The following is a 20,196-nucleotide window of genomic DNA, read 5'->3' as shown; positions in this document are numbered from 1 at the left end:
TGATGGTGTGATAGTGCAACGTGTTATCTTCGGACATTTCAATCTGGAAAATGATATCCCTGGAACACAGGCAAAACTAAACGGAAACAATAAGTAGTGTACACCGACTCCAAGGTAGATTAGCGTTAGGCCTGTGTTAGTCCATCCATGTGTATTATTTTGTGTCTGTAGTTTAACAAGTGCCTCTTGTATTTTCCACCAGTGTTTTTCCAGTCACTCCCACAACTACAGTGTAGTTATCAGTGTAGTTACTACACACTGATAACAGCCAGAGGGAACAGCTAACCTTCCTGGTTTAAGAAACACTAGCAGGTGTCTGTATGCACTCTCCACCCCTCTATAAACCCTCCCTCCAACCCTAAACAAGGAGCTCCTTCTCCACAAACTCAAAAGCAGGACTACAGTGTGTATGAGAGAGATGCTTGTGGAAGAGAGACACAGACAAAGTTAGAGACAAAAGAAAGACTGTGTGGCAGTGAGCGTCTCTCTTCTCAAGCTCATCTTGTATTTCAGCATATTCAGCCAGTCCATTCAGCTCTGGGTTTTCCTACTGGTAAGACTACCAGGAACATTACTTTGTGCTTCAACTACTACAACTAGTACTTCGAAAAACACATTCAATTATACGGGGTCTGTGTGTTTGCTTTGTTGTTTATTGTTAGTTATCTCTCTGTGTAGTTATGGGTAAATTTGAAAGATAATGTATAAAGGAGAGGTTTACAAAAGAGAGAAATACAAATTATGGAGTGGAGAGTGTACAGGATGTTGACATGTTAAATACTGTCTTTGTACCTGTTTCCTCATTTCCAATGTTTACAGTATAACCTGCTCCTAAAATCAACTCAAGGCTTTCCATCTCTAATGGGAACAGAGAACTGTGTATACTGATCTGTGCCAATAACAAATTAGATTCCATTGGATCATCCCCCTCCGAAATATTCTGCAATGACTTCCTCTGTCAAAAGGTCCATAAAAACAGGTAAAATTAAGATCTACAATTGTTGTACCGTTTTACATTTACAGTAAGTCAAACACACAGACATGCTCAATATAACATATTGTGTGTTTGTGTGCAACAGAACCTAAGAAAGCAGGTCCTTCCCAGGCCATTGTCGACAACCACAAAAGAAGAACCAATCTGCTACAAGACAACAGCTGGATTAGACGTGAATCAGATGAGGATCATTGTGTGTAGTAAGTGTGAAAGACATGCATACACGAGTTACATACAGTGTATGTAAAGAGTGTCTGACACACTCTCATGCACACTATTCTTTTATCTTTACACAGTCCAAGCACAAACAAAGAAATTCCCAGCTACATCAAATCACCAAACAGAAGTAACAGGTAAAAGCTTCTTGAAATGCAATGTGAAATTGTATGCTCAGTTTCATAATGGTACATTTCCATGGAGTTTCTTTAGAAACTAAGAATGTCTGTCTGGTGTGTAGCCATGTTACAGAGAGGAACCAGTCCTGCCCTTCTAGTCCCGGCTCCTCTGTTAATGACCTTGCCAAGAGGTAAACATACGCTCCTTAGAAATAAGATTTCTTTGTGTAACTTTTTAAATGTTAACCACATGTTGTGAATTGTCCTTGTGCCTTGGTTTGAGCAGGTTTGGTGGAGGCCAAGAAGTGATTTCCAAAGAGAGGTCAGATATTTCTTGAACTTGAATATCCAGAGTCATACAACAGTCTGTCTGCATCACTTCTGCTCAGTTTACACCTTGGCTTGGGAGACAGTAGACACAGGTGATTTCTAAGTTTGCCTCTATCTTACTTTGACCTCAGCCCAACACTTACCACCAAGAACAAGACTGTGTCCTTTGGGAAAATGTAAGTTCAATTTTTTCAAATGTAAATAAACATGATAGTCACTCGTAGGAAATGTTCTAGAACATTTTGCTCAAGCAGACTAGCCCACAAACATTATCTGTTATTTCTCACCTCATTAAGCATCACATCAGAGTTGGGGAAAGAAGACAAGAGCAACTGGCAAAACACGTTTCTGCCTACCACCAAGTACGTCAAGAAATCCATTTAATTATTTTGTTTTGGTAGAATGAATGACTGAAAATCATGACACCACACCACATGCAAGTAACGCTCAGTCATGTTTTTTTACAGTACATACCATCTAGTTTTGTCATCTACAACAGAATCTTTCCTATGCTCACCTGTGTGCTTTGTTGTTTCAGAGTGTCAGCAGAACCGAGTTCCAACATATCCAGCTTTAGCGCCAGGGTTTTCCACTCTTCCAGGCTGCCCCACAACAACCCTACAACTGTTATCCACCACAAAGCGTACAGTATCTAAACTTAAATATGGACCTAAACCTTGTTAACGATATCCTACTATAAATGGTCCACATCATTGTTGAAAGGATCCCATACACTGGGATGAACATAACACGGCACAACCTTATCTCAAAATAATTTACTTTCAGCTCTCCTATCACTCTCACTGGAAAAGAAGTTGTGGACACTTACGGGTTAGTATGATAAGGAACTATGATAGTTTACCTCTCTGTGCCTTAATATTCTAACACATCCTTATTTGTCTCCCTCCAAAAGTTCTCTTGTACACCCAACAAGCAATGGAACAACAGAATCAACCATACAAACAAAGACAAATAATCCTTCAAATCTGGAGTAAGTACTATGCTGAGCTGAAATACCCTGATAACCTTTTCCTCAAATATTGTATCTGAAACTCATTCTCTTTCTTGGGAACAGAATATTTTAAATCCACTACAAGCAGTACCTATAAATCACCTATAAACTCCAAACCGGTTTTTATTGATCTTGTTGTTTTGTTGAGAGTATTAATTTACTCAAACCAGAGAGCTAATCCGGGGGAAGGAATACTGTTTTGAGAGAAAAGGTTCACTCATGCAGAACTTGTACGCATTATCAGCTTCAAGACTGTCTGGAACAATTGATTCCTGGGAGAGTGTAAATAGGTGGTTAGAAGAAAAAAACATGAAGGATCTACAGTAGAAGTGAACTCAAGGTTACTTCTCCACCCTTTGATACATTACCTTCCTGTCTTATTTCTCAGTGAAGTGGCAGAGTCCTCAGCACCTGTGTCCCTGACACCTCCTCAGGCTAACATCCCTCCACCTATCACGTCAGTACCTCGCTGGGTGGGAGCGGACCGGTGGCTAAAACATGTTCATAAAACACTGGGCCCAATAGCATCATAGGTCGAAATGATAATGGTTGCATCTGTATTTTATGTAAACAATGGCATATAGTTTGTCAGTCTCAATCAGGCATTATCATTTTGAATAACTTCTCTGGACTGAAAGAAATAACTTGGACCAGATGACCCAGTGAGTGTGCTCCTACTGTGTGTGACTGTGTTCACTGTTCACTCTCTCCCCCCCCCTTCCTCTCAGGTGCGTGGCAGAAAAGGGGCTGTGCTCGTACTGCTGTGAACCTTTTCCGGAGGCCGGAGCCAGGATCATCCTGGAGGACCTGCAGATCTGCAGCCACACCACCTGCTTCAAGGTTTAGACACACCCACTAATTTAGCTCCTGTAGCAATCCTGCATACTTGGGATGCTGCAGTGACTGGTTTGAGATAGACAGAGCTTGAGATGTGTATCATGCTGTGTTCACTGATAAGCTGAGTTCTTCATTTGATTGGTATCATGATTTCCTACCCCCTCTCCCCTCTCCCTAGTGTGAGGTGTGCTACTGCCCTCTAGGGGATCTGGAGGAGGGGTGTAGCATGTGGGTCCTCAGAGAGAAAGTGCTCTGTGAGAGCTGCTTCAACACAACCAGAGGTAAGGACTTGGTTCCATGTGTGTGTGTGTGTGTGTGTGTGTATGTGTGTGTGTGTGTGTGTGTGTGTGTGTGTGTGTGTGTGTTTGGGGGTAAAGCAATATTCTCAACAGTTTTGTTTTTTTACAGACAAGTGGCTTCTCTAGGAGACAAGTGTCAAGCAACACTCAACTCCCTAACACAACCCAACTCTTCGTTCTATAAGTGACAATATTTTAGAACAATAGCATAGTGTAACCTTTATCATAAATGTGCTTTTATTTGTATATTTTGCTCTAAGCCATTGTCGAAACCACTCAATAATTTATCATTAAGTAGACTGAATAACTTAAGTAATGCTATTGTTCCTTTACCAAACATCTTTATGATTGAAGGATTTTACTGTTTTATGAAAATGGCAAAGCAATTAGTAGAAGTAATGTAAGCATACAGGTTGTCAAGTTTATTAAAATTAACATCTTTACACTTTGTACATTCCACCAACATTGGCATTGATTTACAAAGCAACAGTTATAAATATAGTATATACATTACCAGTATCTGCATATTTATAAAATACACTGGTGGGGATGGATGAAAGACTGTCATTGAAGGTTGCACTTATCCACTATCCTACATTGAATGTTAAAGCAGAAGATAGGTGTGTGTGGTTTCTCTTTGACTTAATCCAGGTATGACAGTTGAAAGTGCACACTTTAGGATTAAGAGTTTGACTGTAAAGTCAGAAAGGAAAAGAGTAACTTAATGTTCTTGTATATAAGTAAAACGTTACATATTGTTCAGATAGAAAGGTGTTGAGTCAAAACGTTTTTCTGTCATGTAGAACAAGGCGACTTATCACCTATAGAAATACAATGAGCAACATTCCCATTTGTAACATTAGTGAACGTTTCACTGTTGTTAAACACACCTGTAGTTTGTGCAGACGTTACTGTGTAGGGTTAGTGGTATTGGGGACAGCACAGGCAGTAGAGACAAGGAAAGCCTGAAGTTGACATATCACCTTGATAGAGAAAAACAGCCAGATAAATTGGCCAGTCCCAGTCTGAAGATGACCCACCATACAGAGAAGCTTCCAGATCCTTGTTTGTATCCCATTATGTCAGAGACAGATAAGCAAGGCATGTATAACTATCTAATATCTAGGAAGAGGATGAAGAGCTGGGGGGGGGGGGGGGGGGGGGGGGGGGGGGGGGGGTCACGTGCACATAGAGGACATCACACAAAGTGATAGAGTTTATGTGCTTGATGTGTTCAATCAGAACATCTGGCCTACATTTCCCTTGACCAATCACTGTACATGGAATCAATTTATGTAGAGTTAGCCACACCCAGAATTGTGCCACTTGTTTTGCTCCAAATGATATTGATCAATGGTCAATATTAATGTCAAGTATCACAGAGCGATGACATGATAATCAATACTTCACACATGACATACTCTCTCAATGCTAAAAAAAAATCAGTTTCATTCCCCATCACCAGTTTGAAACAGTTTCTGTGACAGATCTGATCAGGCGACTTTCTTTTTTTATAAAAGAACTCAAATTCAATAGACACACAGAAGACTCATGTTTGCTTGCATTCACAGACAAGAGAAACAAGCTATGGTACAGGGCAAGAGCAGGCCACGAGTCATTTCACTGGACTGTGCTTATCCTTCCTCTATTGCCAAAGGTGACATCTAACACATTTTTTATCACAAAAAGGATTTGATAACCTTCAGAAGCAGGACAGACACATGAACCTACACGCCACGGTTTTCCGTTTCCCTTTGAAGTTTTACTCTTTTACTTTTAGTATCAACCAGCTCTTACATCAGGAAAACCAATGACATTTCAACAGTTATAGTTGAACTACTGGAAGCATCCCTGTTAACAGGAGTTAACCATCACGTTTGACTTCAACCTGGTATCACATTGTTTTGTGACCATTAGCAGATATAGATTTGGTTAGTTGAACATTCCAGCAATTCACATCTAAGGTGCTGCTGACAGTAAGAACTCTCCTGACGGTATTGGGTGCTAAGACAAATCTCCACTCGGTTACTGAGACAGTTTGTTGTGTCAACATTATCCAAGTGAACCATGATGGTGGCCTGTAACCTGTCGGCCAAAAGGTTCTCGCATAGTGAGGAAACAACATGTGGTACTGAAGTACAGAGGCGTAGAAACCCATCCAAGACTGGAGCCAGGAAGGCTTTCCTCAGATGTGCTCGATGTCATCCCAGGCTCAGAGGCCTCGGTCCAGATGGAGCTGCTGTGGTGAGCCAGGAGATGTTCTGGTAGTCAGAACCATCCCCGTGGACCAGCTTAAGACCTAGGGTTCAGAACCAGTACCTGGACTATACTTTTACAATGGTGGTTCAGAGCTGGACTAGTCTTGTAAAGGACTAGACCAGGCCTAGTTTGAGATTTCATTATGAGTTTGTGTTACTGTTTGGAGGGAAATTAGGGGTTAGTTTGGTGTATTTGGGTTTTTTGATTCCTAATTCAGTCTGTCTGTCAGGCAATTCTCAGTGTATAATGGATGGACATCAGTAAATATCTTCATAGATTATCTCTCTCACTCACTCACGCTCGCACGCACGCTCACACACACATTGAGTAGTGGAAAGGGAGCAGCTCTGAGTTTCCATGTTGGCATCACAATGGGCTCCAGTGATCCGAGCCACAAGTATGCTATAGCATTCCTGACCCCGTCTCCTTCCAGAACGTGCTGTGACCCACAAACACAACATGGCTCCTTCAACCACAGTTCTCCCCTGAGCTGGGCCTGAGTAGGCAGGGTCTCATGTATGATTGCTACTATTGGTCAGTTGTCTTTTAGTGGGCGAGTCTCTGACCCTTTGGGCGGCACACTGCGTGTGGACGGGCACCCCCCCTGGCAGGCATACGCAGTCGGGCTCGTTGAACGTGTTGTGGCACAGGTGGCATCCTTTCTTATCAGACACTAAGACGGGGCTCCGCCTCTGCTTCAGCTGACGAGGAAAGCCACAGTTAGAAACACAACCTTCATAAGGCTACATGTCAGTGTTTAGAACCGGCGCAACAGCAGCTCATATTGGCCTCGTCTTAGGAAGCGCGAGAGTGGCTGTGTTTGCGTTCCTTCAGGCGGGGTTAGAGGGCTTACCCGGTCGTGCTGTAGCTGGAGGTTCTCCGAGCGCGCCAGCCCCAGTGCGACCTGGGACGTCCGGCAGGCGTGCATGCTGGCCCTGACGGCCCGACCCAGGAAGGGCTTCAGCAGCTGGAGCGACCAGCCTTCGGGGAGCATGCTCAGTACGCGCACGGCGTCAAACACCTCGCCGTAGCGGTTTAGCAGGTCCACGGCTGCCATCTCCAGCTGGCCAGCGCCTGGCACGGCTGGCGGCAGGTCTTGGTTCAGGTACACCCCGAGGAGCAGGTGGAACAGGCGCTGCCGGTAAGCAGGGTCTCGAGAGGAGGAGGCCCACACGCAGTAGGCCTCGGCGGAGGGGAAGTCTTTCAGCTGGTGCACCAGGATGTGTAACGCCTTGTCGTGCTCCTCCAGCTTCCCATGGAGCGTGGCACGTTCAAGAAGCAGCTGCTCAGAGTCCTGGATCTTACCTGGTTTAAAGTGGTCAAATCAAATATTATAACCGCTAACAGTACAGAACCAATAAATACTTTATTTGGATAAACAGAAATGAATAGCTAGGACAATTTTATGATGGCAACTGGCAGCTAAAACAACAGTTTGTTATTTTATATTATAAAGTTAAAATGACAGTGGACAGCTGCTGCCGTTATAAACGCTTGTGATCTCACCCAGCAGCAGCTGGACCCGGTAAAGGCTGGACTCCCGGAGCAGCAGCTGCAGCTTGTCCCTGGCTGGGCCCACCTGCTCCTGGGGGGCCGGGGGGGCCTGGGACAGCAGAGCCAGGACCCTCTCCACATACAGAACCGCTAGGTGGGTGTGGAACTTCTCCTTCTGTAAGGGGGGGGGAGACAACCAGAAGCTAACCAGAACCAACCATGAAGGCTTTTCACAAATGTGGATGTTTCAAGCTCCGGGTGGTCGTTTCATGTCGGTTGTTGGCACTCGCTTGTTGGTTTTTCACCTGGATGCGCCGCTCCAGCACCAGCTGCTCCAGGTAGAGCAGCAGAGCCCGGCTGTGCTTCTGGAGACACGCGATGACATCATCCGGGTCGGGCTGACCCGGCTGCTCCTTGCCGACCGGCCGCTTGGTGAAGATCTGGACTCCTATCTGTCGGCAGATGAGAAACAACCGGGGAACGTGAACACCATTTCCCCCAATCTGGTTTGTCCATGCGCGTGTTCTTTTTGGGAGACCCGGCTCAGCAGGGTGTTGGGCGCCTACCGTCTGGTCTCTCTGGAGAGCCCAGTCGGCGTACTTCCAGACCAGGTCCAGACTGGGGCAGAAGGTGAGGAAGTCCACGATGTACTCATACAGGTCTGACCGGGTGGAGTCCTGGAGGTCCCCGTTCACCACCCGCACCCACATCTGACAGACGGGTGAGAGAAAGGCCTTATCTGTACAGCGCCTCAGGATGTCATGTGACCATGAGCGACACCACAGTGGGACAAGGGCGGCATGTTTGTGGTCTACCTGTACGGCTGCTGAATCCTGGCCGTTATAACGATAGAGCAGTCCCAGAGCAAAATACCTAGAAGTAAGAAAATAGAACATAATATACAAGTAACAGGTTTAACACTGTATGTGTGTCTGTGTTTTTACGTGAGTGAGTGAAATGGAGGCCCACTGCCAACAGAATTGGAAAGACTGTCATTCCTTGTCACCTCAAACAACGTGTTGAGAGAGAAAAGTCCAATTCAAGGACAAACACGACAAGCAGCCTAATCCTCCCCCTCTGTCCTGCTGCAGTACTCACTTGTGGTGTTTCTCCAGCCAGGGGGCGCTGTCGGTCAGCAGGCAGGCGTTGTCGGAGGCCAACAGGTCCAGCAAGCTGGTGTGGTCCTGCTCGGCGTACAGCTTGAGCAGCGCCGTGTCCACGTCCTCGCCGCAGCCGTTGGCGCCCTCCGTGCTGCGCACCTCGCCCAGGTAGGAGATGAGGAACCTCTTGCAGAGCTGCACCTTCTCCTGGTCGCCCTGGGCCAGGTGGTTGAGGTCGGCGAACTCGTGGAGAGGAGGGTGGCAGCGGGTGAAGGAGGAGGTGGAGGGCATCAGCAGGGGGTAGAGAGAGATCAGCTCCCGGACATCCAGCTGGCCATTTCTGGAGGGGGGGAGAAGGGGGGGGAACCTTTAGAAACCTAGAAGGTCAAAGTCTACCATCTCTGTCGGCTATATTTTTGCAGCCAAAAACCCGAGCATGTGTTAACTGCTTCAAACTACAGCTTGTATGAGATGGACAAGCCAGACTGGGATCAAATGCAATCTCCAGATTATGCAGGCCTAACATTTAGCAGACTACTCATTAAAAACCCATCGGGCCCAAGAAAGGTTAAGGCTCATATAGCAATTAGTAGTTCCGGGTAATTAAAACCCTTTAATACATTTCAGAATTGTGCCGTAGTGGTGTGGCATGTTTAATTACAGCACTGAATCGCATTTTTTACCTGAAGTGTTCTTTAGCCTCTAGAAACTGAAGCTGTCCAAACTGGATGAATCCAGCTTGCTGGAGAATTCTTTTGTGCAAAATCTGGGCAAAGATGAGAGAAATACAATCCATGCTTAGCTTATAGACATCCTGTTCTACATTCAAAGGTATAAGCATATCCACGAAAGGAAGCAAGCCTCATCTAGGGAAAGACCTTCCATAACTTTTTCATGTGCGTTCGCAAGTACCTGGAACCTGTCTTTGGGAATGTTTCTCCGAGCACCTTCTGTGAGGGTCAGGGCCTCCTCCACTCTGTGGCTGGCTAGCAAGTCCTGGATCTGTCTCTCCAGAGGCAGGGGAACCAGCACATACACAGCCTTGGTGGACGCCAAAATGACCTTGCCTACACAGGACCGGGAACAAGGTCAGTTCACAATCTCTGCAGTCAGAGACAATACTAGGCAATCAGGCAAATGTAAACAGAACTTGAACTGGCACCAGACTCAAAACTTAGGTGCCCAATGCTTAACTACATCTGCACTTATGGAATTGTAACTGACTTAATGTAAAATGTGAATGTGATTGGGAGTGCTGTGGCATGGGGATACCTTCAAAGTCCTGGAGGATGTGTCCATCCCTGAAGGAGAGGGTCTGTTTGAGCTGCTGGTCCAGCATGCTGTGCACGGTGACAAAGCCTTCGTCCAGCGCCACGACGTAGGGGAAACACACCGCCGCCCCGATCACACTCTCCGACCAGTTCACTGGTGCACGCTGGGATATCCCCTCGGCGTTGGCAAACATCCCTGAACAGAGACAGCGTGTGAGTGAATACTTTGAGAGGAACTCATGGGCAGAACACATTCCTCTGAGACGGGGTCTGCGTACGAGTAAGGAGGTTAGATCCCTCGATTAGGGTGGGAGCGACAACGCTACAGAGGGCCTGGTTGTTTTTGTAATGACTCACCGAGTCCACCAGGGGCAGCCAGGAGAAACTCCTCCCTGTCGATTCTCTTGATGATGGGCTTCCTCTCCTCGCTGTCGTAGGGGAAGAGGTCCTGGGAGGCCCCCGTGCTGTAGTTCAGGATCATGTACTGCGAGGACAGGGCCAGGCACAGGAAATAGCCGTCCAGGCTGACAGCGCAGGGCTGCTCGGGCGTGGTCACCTCTTTGACCAGCTGCACCTTGTCCTCGTACACCATGTATATCTGCACAGTCCTCCGCTTGGCCGAGATCACGCCAAGCTCCACGCAGAACGGATCGCCGTTCACCGGGTTCTCGTTGACGCAGAAGGCGGCCACCGCTCGGATCTTGGCCCCGCCTAAGGGCACGGGCTCCAGGGTGACCATGTCGACCACTGTGATGGTTGCGTCGCAGAGCACAATGAGGCGCTCCAGCGCCGACGCCGCCCGCAGCTCCGCCACGGGCTTCTTAAGGCCCAAGTACTTGTGCAGGAGCTTCTGAGCCACATATGTCAGCTTGCCCTTGGAGGAGGTGTGCTCCTCCAGGAGGAAGTGGTGAATGAAGCAGTCGTTGGTGCCCACATACAGGTGTTTGCCACAACACTCGATGCACTCGATGTTGATGCGCTGCTTGTCGCCCATGAGGAGCTCTCGCTCCACAGCAGGGACCAGCTCAAAGGCCTTCACACTCATCGCAGTACCAACATCTATCTGTTGGAAGACATGGGGGCAAAGAAACAGGAATCACAAAAACCCTAATATATTGGAGCACTTAGGTTGCTTGATGTTACGTTAGTATGATAAACACTGACTTAATGTTGAACTAATAAACTGTGTATTCAATATTTGTACAATAACAATCTGGATACATGTAAATAGAAGCAATATCACTTGTGAGGTAACTTACAAATGATACCTAACTTAACTGACTTGGGCAAGGCATACTTGCCACCCTTTGGTTTTACAGGAGATCATTGTCTCAATATAACCAGCATGTTGTTGGTATGTGTTGTCAGTCAGCTAGGTAGCTATCCAAGAACGATCCTTGATATCGCCTAAAAATGTATTTGCAACTTAAAGATGCAACACACACAAACTACATGTTTTGTTATTCCAAATCTTGGAAGCTCCTGTTGTTGGTGGTGGTTAGTCAGCAATAAATATGCAACATTCTAGCAGTGCAAATTGTGCAGGCTTAATATATATGTAACTCCCTGCTAGCAAGCGATTTATCTCTCCTCTTGTATTGGATTCATATGAGCCTTTAATGCTAGCTCTATGGGATTAGCTTTGCTATAAATGTTAGCCTACTCAACTAGCTTTTATAAATGCTGGACTTCTAGCAAGACTAGCTAGTTGCCTCTGACTCAGTCAGTGGGGCGACTAAACCTTTCTTGAGCCGGCCAGTAGCAACAGCATCCCCAGGTCTTTTCAACAAAGAGGTAAATAACCGTTATCATACCCCATCCGTGGGGACTGTAGACCGAAAAGATGAAATGCCAATGTACCGTTCCCCGGCCTCGTAGTCCCGAGTACACAGGCTCTTTCCTCTCCACTCCCCTAGCTTTCTAGCTGTGCTACTGCTAACCTAACCTGATTTTCTGATGTCATCATGCATGCAGGGCTTGTATTTCCTGTAGGGAAAACGTGGGCTGTGTTCAAGAAAACGAAACAGCAAGATGTGTTAAAAAGGTCTTTGTCTTGACAACTAAACTGTCGCAGAATTTGAGTACGCACTTGTTGGTACTTGGAATCAATTTATGACACGGTCGCTACCTGATTCATCGACAGGCACATTAGTTGAAGCATAAACATTTTGTACAAAATGATTTACAACCTTTCTGAACTATCGAATATGGAGTGTGAATTTCCCAGTGTGCATTGCGTCGAAGGGGAGGCAAAAGCCATTTTGTTGTGCTAGCTGTCTAGCTAGCGACGAAGTGATGGAGTATCTGAAATTGTACTCAGCTTTTAATTGTTCACGTCTATAGAACCATGCCTATATAGTAACCCTTCCGTTAGTATTTGCCAATCTTTTAACATCGGCTCGGAATGAAGTTGTGGAAATACTCGTTTGGAATTTAATTTGCACCTCTCGCTGCTTAGCTAGCCAATGCTTGATAACAACGGCAGCTAGCTAAGTTACCGCTCGCTTGTACAAAATAGCCATCTATCTGACGTTACTAGCTAAATAGCTAGCTGCAACCTGCTTTTAAACTTTCCCAGAGTTAGACTGCTAGGAAGATATTTTGCTATCTATGCTGATTCGAGTAAGCGAATGTAGCTTACTCATGGTGCTCGGTGTGCTATTTTAAGATACAGATTCAGTGGTTGAAAATACTGGTTGTGTAACATTAGCCAATCAACTTTTGAATAAGAAACGCTAGCATAGCACAATAGCAGCTAGATATCTATATCTGGACAGTGCAGCTGCACTGTGTGACAGAGACAGGCTAGAACTGTCACCGAACTTCATAACAACGGCAGCGGCCTTATGTGCATAAGCTCATAATGGCAGAAGATATAAGACAGGACAAGAAAGCCAATTTTTCTGCTCTGACTGAGCACAATAACAACGGAGTGACGAGGACATCAGCGTTGGCCTCCAACAAAACTGGCGCCTCAAAGAAATTAATCATAAAAAATTTCAAAGGTAGCTAGTCTAATACACTAACCAATTCACGTTTTATGTTAGCTAGTTGATAGCGAGCTCTTTACCTTATACCTTCATCTCATTCTATTCATGTACTGCATTATGTAGTCAGCCAGCTAGTTGCTTATATTGTTCCTAATAAGTTTTTACCGAAATGTTTTTGTATGTTACAGTAGCATCTGGCCTTCTAGCTAGTTAACTATGTGGTAGTGATTAATTAAACACTCGTATGTGAGTGTAGCAAGTAAGTTGTTGAAAGCCTTGCACCTGCCGTTGTGAACTGTTTTCCTTTGTGTCCTAAGTTGCTGTAGTAGATACGTCATATTATGTACTGCATTAGAACTGCAGCATATGGAGGCTTCAATGGGTTTTGTCACCTAGTCAGGGTTGCATATACAGTTAACTGTTTACAGGTCATTGAACTAAAAGTAGACGTCGCTGCTAGCTTCCTACGGAACCAGTGTTGTGCCTGTGTGTTTTCTGAATGTATCGTTGTTGGTCTGTTTCCACAGACAGGCCAAAGCTGGCAGAAAACTACACAGAGGACACATGGCTGAAACTGAGAGATGCAGTTGGTGCCATCCAAAACAGCACCTCCATCAAGTACAACCTGGAAGAACTCTATCAGGTCAGAGGGCCCCATGTTTTTTTTCAGACTACATACAATGTCATGACATGCTTGCACAAATAATTTATCAGCAACCACAGCATCTCTTTGTTTACTGCAAACCTGGACCTTGCTAGGAACATATTTCACGAGTACTGAATGTGTACAAGGTTCCCTGTTGCCAGTGTATGTAAAAACACAAACATTGCTGTCTGCTCAGCACCATCACTCCAGCTTTCATGGACAGCATGTGACCTTGTTTGTCCCTCTTCCTGTGTGTGTGGGTGGGTGGGTGGGGCATCTGACTGAGATCTGTAGTGTAACCAGCCTTATTGACAGGTGGTACCACCCATTCTAAAATCAGTTTTGAAGAATGTTATCTTCTTAAATATTTTTATATTTTTTACCATATGTAATAGTCTGTTCTCATCCTCTCTCCCGGTCTCCCTTTTTCTCTTCTTCTCAGGCTGTGGAGAATCTGTGCTCTTATAAGGTCTCCCCCACACTCTACAAGCAGCTTCGGCAGGTCTGTGAGGATCACGTCCAGGCCCAGATCCACCAGTTTCGAGAATATCCTTTACTGTGTGTGCATGCGTATGTCAACATGGAACTGTATGTCACAGTCACATGACGACTGATTGCCAGGCTAGTTAGCCTGGATGGACCCGATAACGCTTGTTATCTGCATTGCGGGGGAATAGGGGCCTAGTAGAGGTGATGGCAGTCACAGGTCATGCAGCTGGATATCTTATCAGCATGTTTCTGCGTCATTGTGTGTCTGTCAGAAGGGGGCGCTGTGGACCTCCCCCTCACAGCTGAGTCCACATGGAGCCCAGTGGTGAAAGGGTTCCTTTCAAGCATGTAGAGTTAGTTCCCCCATCTCTCTCTAACTCGACACTACTGCTCTGCACAGAGTAGAAACTGGGTTGGAATCTTACACTATCACAATGCACCCTCCCATTCAAGGCAGTAGGTTGACTAAAGATGCGAGGTCTGTGCCTTAACCACCGGTTCACAGAGTCCTTGGACAGCCTGTCCTTCCTGAAGAGGATGAATCGGTGCTGGCAAGACCACTGCAGACAGACGGTCAGTGTTGTAGCCCACTGAGTTGGAATTGACTACAGAGTCCCATTATCAGCACCTCTGGGCTCTGTAATGTGTGATTCTTCTGTTTCATAGATCATGATCCGGAGCATCTTTCTGTTTCTGGACCGCACCTATGTGCTGCAGAACTCCCTCCTTCCTTCAATCTGGTACGGTCCAGTTAGAATGCCTCATCTCACCCTGCCTACCAGTGCTTGTAGTTCATCTGCAGATTCAGTCTAGTTGGTGTAGCTGACCCCTTGTTGGTAAACCGTTTTTGAGCTGTGTTCAAAAGCGAAACAGTTCCAACCTTTTGTTTTGACAGGGATACCGGTCTGGAACTGTTCCGCACCCACATCGTGAGCGACAGCGCGGTCCAGACGCGCACGGTCGACGGGATTTTGGAGCAGATTGAGCGCGAGCGCAACGGCGAGACAGTGGACCGCAGCCTGCTGCGGAGTCTACTGGGCATGCTCTCAGACCTGCAGGTGATTGGATACATCTGACATATATCTTTGACTACATGATGTCACCAACCCACATGTGGGCCAACAAGTTATTTTCTAAACGTTTTCTGGAAATTCCCACCTGTAAGGCAGGTTATGAATAACAGACTGTGGAATAGTCGGTGGGTCTCCTAACCCCATGTCTTGCCTCCCAGGTGTACAAGGAGTCATTTGAGGAGAGGTTCCTGACTGAGACTAACAGACTGTACGCTGCAGAGGGGCAGAGGCTGATGCAAGAGAGAGATGTAAGATACACCAGTCCTGATCACGTGCAGAATCATACACTTGTTATTGTGATGTTATTGATATACCTCACACGCCCCCCCCCCCCCCCTCCCCAAGGTCCCCGAGTACCTGCATCACGTGGCACGTCGTTTAGAGGAGGAGAACGACCGCGTCATCAGCTACCTCGACCAGAGCACACAGTAAGACCCGCCCCCTCGGTTTTGCCGCTGATTGACAGGGCCTGGGTTCCAGCCCACCCGCGTACCAAGGGTGAGCACGCCACTCTCAGTCCACTGGCCTGCTGACCCTGTCTATCCCTCCCCCTGTCTCCTTCTCTGTGGATCTCCAGGAAGCCACTCATCTCCTGTGTGGAGAAGCAGCTGCTGGGAGAACACATGACGGCCGTGCTTCAGAAAGGTGAGCTCGTCTTGTCCTGCGTTCAGCCGACTCTTCCCGGGTTGGTTACCCTGTGCGACAAATGTCTCGGTTTTCATTGCGCGTGTGTTTGTCCTTCCTTGTCAGGTCTGGGCATCCTGCTGGATGAGAACCGTGTGACCGAGCTGTCCCTTCTCTACCAGCTGTTCAGTAAGGTGAAGGGAGGACTCCCTACACTGCTGCAGTTCTGGAGAGACTACATCAAGGTACACTCTTGACACGCGCTTAATCAGTCGGGCCTCGAAACGGCTCGCCAATTAACATGTTGTTCAGGTACTTCGTGCATTTCCAGCGTTGACGTGTGCAGCTGAAGCGTGCGCCTCGTCATGCGCTGTCCTATCTGTGTCTGTGCTGCGTCAGAGTTTCGGAGGGGAGATCGTGGGGACCCCGGAGAAAGACAAGGACATGGTCCAGGAGCTGCTCGACTTCAAGGACAAGATGGACAACGTGGCCCAGGGCTGCTTCAACAGGAACGAGAGCTTCATCAACGCCATGAAGGAGGCCTTCGAGAGCTTCATCAACAAGAGGCCCAACAAACCTGCCGAGCTCATAGGTGAGGAGGCTATGAGAGACGAGAGAGAGAGAGACGGAGAGAGCCTGCTCTTCTGTTGGCTGATGTCTTCTTTGCTCCTGTCCTGTTCAGCTAAGTACGTGGACTCCAAACTGCGGGCGGGCAACAAGGAGGCCACCGAGGAGGAGCTGGAGAGGATCCTGGACAAGATCATGATCATCTTCCGCTTCATCCACGGTCAGTGTCCAGCACCGCCTGGGCTTCGACGTGTCGCAGACACACGACCCTCGTGCGTCACAAGCCCTTACCCATGCCCCTCTCCCTGCCCCCCACCCCCCAGGTAAAGACGTGTTTGAGGCCTTCTACAAGAAGGACCTGGCCAAGCGGCTGCTTGTGGGAAAGAGTGCCTCCGTGGATGCAGAGAAGTCTATGCTGTCCAAGCTCAAACACGGTACGTTCCCGTGCAGGAACTCCCCGTCTGTCTACATGACCTGATTCCGGGTAGAAGCTCAGTCCTGGATTTGAGAGAGTTCAAGAGTGTAACTGTTGCACCACTGACTGTTGTGTTACTGTTGCACCACTGACTGTTGTGTTACTGTTGCACCACTGACTGTTTGACACCCACGAGTGAAGGAAGTTGACTTTGATTGCGTGCTTCTTGCGGGTTGGGTGTCTCCATGGAAACTGGGGCTGTTTGAAAAAAATAAGATATATATATATATAAGATGTGATGCACCCATGTGACCACACGGTGTGACTGTATGCAGGAACAGGAAGTGAACGAGCTGTTTGTGGTTGTGACTTTGTACAGAGTGCGGAGCGGCGTTCACCTCCAAGCTAGAGGGGATGTTTAAGGACATGGAGCTGTCCAAAGATGTCATGATTCAGTTCAAACAGGTGTGTGTGTGTGTGTGTGAACCTTCAGTCACACGATAACAAGCACATTACACAGAATACGTCACACACTTGATGAAACATGTTTAGCACAGAATCATTTGGTTCATAGTTTCACATAATAGACCATAGAAAGTACCTTTCTGTTTGTTTATGGTAGGGTATAGGCGTTGTTGTGCTGCATAAGGCCCTAACAGAGGTGTGCGTTTGTCTTCATAGTACACCCAGAACCAGAGTGAGCCCAGCAACATTGAGCTGACGGTGAACATCCTCACCATGGGCTACTGGCCCTCCTACACCCCTATGGAGGTCCACCTGCCTCCAGAGGTAGGAGACCAAGTGTGGGTGTGGGTGCCAGAGATGGTGTGGAGGATGTGTGAGATGGGTGGCAAGTCCCAAACGAGCCATATCATCCTCCTGATAGGAGCACTTGTTTTCATGAGGACGTTTCGACTCTCTCGGATTGACCCCTTTCTTTGCTCCCCCGCCGTCCCAGATGGTGAAGCTGCAGGAGGTGTTCAAGCTGTTCTACCTGGGCAAGCACAGCGGCCGCAAGCTGCAGTGGCAGCCCACCCTGGGGCACGCCGTGCTCCGAACCCAGTTCAAAGAGGTAGGCCTCGCCATCTCCATATGCCCCTGGGCGTCTTAACACAGCACCTGTGTGTAACGTGTGTGTGCGTGCGTGTGTGTCACAGGGTAAGAAGGAGCTGCAGGTGTCTTTGTTCCAGACCTTGGTGCTGCTCATGTTCAACGAGGGGGAGGAGTTTAGCATGGAGGAGATCCGCTCAGCCACAGGCATAGGTACAAGTCACCCCCCCCCCACACTGTGCTCATGGCCTGCTCGTTGTGACCTGCATGAGGACGCCTCCCCGCGTGTTCCCAGCTAACAGCGCCGCTGCGTGTTTTGTCTCCCTCCTCAGAGGAGGGCGAGCTGAGGCGCACGCTGCAGTCCCTGGCCTGCGGGAAGGCTCGCGTCCTCAACAAGAGCCCCCGGGGGAAAGACGTGGAGGACGGCGACCGCTTCAACTTCAACAACGACTTCAGACACAAGCTGTTCCGCATCAAGATCAACCAGATCCAGATGAAGGAGACGGTAGGGCCTTCTGCCTCGGATCGCTTTCTTCTCTGGTCAAAGGCTTTTCTGCTTCCCCAAGTTGACCTGTGTGTGTGTGTGTGTGTCAGGTGGAGGAGCAGGTGAGCACCACGGAGCGTGTGTTCCAGGACAGGCAGTACCAGATTGACGCGGCGGTGGTGCGCATCATGAAGATGAGGAAGACCCTCAGCCACAACCTGCTGGTGTCGGAGCTCTACAACCAGCTCAAGTTCCCCGTCAAGGTGCGCACATCAACCAGGCCTCCCTCCAGATGTCTCTGTCTGTCTCTGAACCTGGTCTGTTCCCTCTGCAGCCGGGCGACCTGAAGAAACGGATCGAGTCGCTCATCGACAGAGACTACATGGAGCGCGACAAGGAGAGCCCCAACCAGTACCACTACGTCGCTTGAGGAGGGGGGGCAAACGACCCCATCCCGTCCCCACCCTCACAGCGGGTTCCACACAGCCCCCTGATGCAGCCTGTCTCCCCATGCCCCTCCTCTGGTGCCCCCTGCCTCACCCCATCTCCCTGGGGCCTTGCTCAGAGAGAGCCAGGAGAGGCCAGAGGCCGACCGGCCATGCCCACTCAACACCACCCTCAAAGGGGACTTTGGGCAGGGCAGGGTTGGGGGTGGTGATGGAGATGGAGGGTCCCGGGGTTTGTTTAGTGGGAGGCCTGCACAAATCCTCTGCTGACGCTAATGAACAGAAAAACTAGCACTTTCTGATTTATTTGTTGTTCTTTTCAGTTTGTTTTTTGGTTTGCGCTCCATCCATCTCTGAATCTGTTCTGTCACAGTTTCCGCTGTCGTGGGCTCATGTTGAATTTTTTGTTTTGTTTTTCGTAGTTCATCCATGAGGTAACCTGCACTGGTCTGTTCCAATCCCACAGCTGTGTCTTTAGATTGGGCACAGGACCAGGGGTTGGCGGGTGGGGAGGGCGGCTTGATTTGTTTGAGTGGTGGGTGTTGGGGAAGAGGGGTGGATGTCACATGGACATGGACAAAGTGACGTGAAGGGCGGGGGGGGGGAGGGGGCGGGGGGGGATGTGGAAAGGGGGGGTTGGGGATGTAACACGGCTGAACAAAAGGACATAACCACCTGGGTATTTCCTTTTAGCTTTCTTCTGTATTTTGACCAACACTGTCCACGCTCTGATTTTTTTGTAGACCAGATTGTATTCTTTGTAAGAGAGAGAAACCTGACAAAAGCCTGAATAAATGGATATTTAATGAATGGATAAAGGGTATTCCATGTGAATACAATGTGGTCAGTGGAAGGAAACTGCCTGCTCAAGTGCTTCTTGTTGACGGCGCGTGGCTCCGAGCCTAATTAGATTTTCCCCAGTGAAGGCGGGTAATTCCTTAATAAAACAAAATTATCCCTGCTGGAGGGAAGTGACAGGACCACCCATGTTACCAGGTCTCTGCCTTCCTTACCTCTGTCATGACATGTCACTGTGGAATCTTTAGGATCTCTTGGGGTCTACCAAGTCACAGCTTCTTCTGAAGAGGCTGACAAGAATAATGCTTATACTTTAAAGAGTGTGTGGCTTTTGGGTATTTCACCTGCAATTACGCATTTTCTACTCCCTCGAAGCGCAAAGAGATGCGAGCAGTTTCAACTTTTGAGGTTCAGTTTGTGTTTGATAGCCACATATCAACAGGATGCTTGCAACATCATATTAGACCAGGGATACCCGACACAAATCTGGAGTGCTTTCGTCATCTGGAATGCTTTCGTCATCTGGAATGTTTTCCCGTCAACCCTGGTTAAGTGAACCACGTGTTTATCGTCAAAAAAAATTTTTAGCAGGTGTGCTAGATTAGGATTGGAACAATAAATAGGGGTCAGATACGGGGGAGGAGGAGTACAGAGTCAACTCTGCCCGGTCTTACAGGGGGGTT

At 47.8% G+C, this 20,196-nt stretch overlaps 3 protein-coding genes across 7 annotated transcripts; 2 read left to right on the top strand and 1 right to left on the bottom strand.

The window, feature by feature from the left end:
- Positions 1-349: 349 nt before the first annotated feature.
- On the top strand, positions 350-4,264 carry LOC124474370 (zinc finger protein 185-like). Of its 3 annotated transcripts, none has more exons than XM_047030405.1 (15): positions 353-553; positions 910-979; positions 1,080-1,194; positions 1,291-1,347; positions 1,452-1,520; positions 1,616-1,651; positions 1,791-1,835; positions 1,956-2,021; positions 2,198-2,302; positions 2,446-2,490; positions 2,573-2,650; positions 3,060-3,128; positions 3,400-3,511; positions 3,687-3,789; positions 3,917-4,264. In XM_047030405.1, exons 2-15 carry the CDS (start codon positions 946-948, stop codon positions 3,931-3,933), a joined length of 951 nt encoding a protein of 316 aa, XP_046886361.1. In that variant the 5' UTR covers positions 353-553; positions 910-945; the 3' UTR covers positions 3,934-4,264. The 3 variants fall into 3 exon arrangements, with proteins under 3 accessions (XP_046886362.1, XP_046886361.1, XP_046886360.1); XM_047030404.1 differs by having other exon boundaries at positions 820-979; XM_047030406.1 differs by lacking the exon at positions 3,060-3,128 and having other exon boundaries at positions 350-553; positions 820-979.
- Positions 4,265-5,236: 972 nt separating this feature from the next.
- Positions 5,237-14,033, bottom strand: tgfbrap1 (transforming growth factor, beta receptor associated protein 1). 3 transcript variants are annotated; one of them, XM_047030399.1, is made up of 12 exons: positions 13,951-14,033; positions 10,289-10,994; positions 9,933-10,127; positions 9,573-9,727; positions 9,344-9,426; positions 8,659-9,000; positions 8,376-8,433; positions 8,127-8,270; positions 7,866-8,012; positions 7,573-7,735; positions 6,920-7,371; positions 5,237-6,767 (listed from the first exon to the last, which is right to left on the bottom strand). In XM_047030399.1, the coding sequence occupies exons 1-12, from the start codon at positions 13,951-13,953 to the stop codon at positions 6,579-6,581; spliced, it is 2,637 nt and encodes an 878-aa protein (XP_046886355.1). In that variant the 5' UTR covers positions 13,954-14,033; the 3' UTR covers positions 5,237-6,578. The 3 variants fall into 3 exon arrangements, with proteins under 3 accessions (XP_046886355.1, XP_046886357.1, XP_046886358.1); XM_047030401.1 differs by lacking the exon at positions 13,951-14,033 and adding an exon at positions 11,746-11,906; XM_047030402.1 differs by lacking the exon at positions 13,951-14,033 and adding an exon at positions 11,792-11,887.
- On the top strand, positions 12,165-19,525 carry cul4a (cullin 4A). Its single transcript, XM_047030403.1, has 20 exons — positions 12,165-12,936; positions 13,449-13,564; positions 14,010-14,113; positions 14,560-14,629; positions 14,723-14,796; positions 14,952-15,114; positions 15,288-15,377; positions 15,475-15,557; positions 15,707-15,774; positions 15,880-15,998; positions 16,153-16,345; positions 16,436-16,540; positions 16,644-16,754; positions 17,115-17,200; positions 17,417-17,524; positions 17,694-17,807; positions 17,893-17,998; positions 18,118-18,290; positions 18,380-18,532; positions 18,604-19,525. Exons 1-20 carry the CDS (start codon positions 12,795-12,797, stop codon positions 18,697-18,699), a joined length of 2,274 nt encoding a protein of 757 aa, XP_046886359.1. The 5' UTR covers positions 12,165-12,794; the 3' UTR covers positions 18,700-19,525.
- Positions 19,526-20,196: the final 671 nt, after the last annotated feature.

Source organism: Hypomesus transpacificus, chromosome 12 (assembly GCF_021917145.1).
Source record: "Hypomesus transpacificus isolate Combined female chromosome 12, fHypTra1, whole genome shotgun sequence".
Classification (NCBI taxonomy): Eukaryota; Metazoa; Chordata; class Actinopteri; order Osmeriformes; family Osmeridae; genus Hypomesus; species Hypomesus transpacificus.
This window is presented reverse-complemented; position numbering and strand designations above follow the sequence as displayed.

Bases quoted from the DNA above. Each gene is read 5' to 3' on its own strand.
- LOC124474370 (XM_047030405.1), top strand. From the start codon at position 946: ATGACTTCCTCTGTCAAAAGGTCCATAAAAACAG. The intron at 1,836-1,955 runs GTAAGTTCAATT...CACCTCATTAAG, and splicing joins ACTGTGTCCTTTGGGAAAAT to CATCACATCAGAGTTGGGGA. The intron at 3,129-3,399 runs GTCAGTACCTCG...CCTTCCTCTCAG, and splicing joins AACATCCCTCCACCTATCAC to GTGCGTGGCAGAAAAGGGGC.
- tgfbrap1 (XM_047030399.1), bottom strand. The intron at 9,728-9,932 runs GTATCCCCATGC...GGTCCTGTGTAG, and splicing joins CATCCTCCAGGACTTTGAAG to GCAAGGTCATTTTGGCGTCC. The intron at 7,372-7,572 runs GTGAGATCACAA...ACTTTAAACCAG, and splicing joins CCGGGTCCAGCTGCTGCTGG to GTAAGATCCAGGACTCTGAG.
- cul4a (XM_047030403.1), top strand. From the start codon at position 12,795: ATGGCAGAAGATATAAGACAGGACAAGAAAGCCAATTTTTCTGCTCTG. The intron at 17,525-17,693 runs GTAGGAGACCAA...CCGCCGTCCCAG, and splicing joins AGGTCCACCTGCCTCCAGAG to ATGGTGAAGCTGCAGGAGGT. The intron at 18,291-18,379 runs GTAGGGCCTTCT...TGTGTGTGTCAG, and splicing joins AGATCCAGATGAAGGAGACG to GTGGAGGAGCAGGTGAGCAC.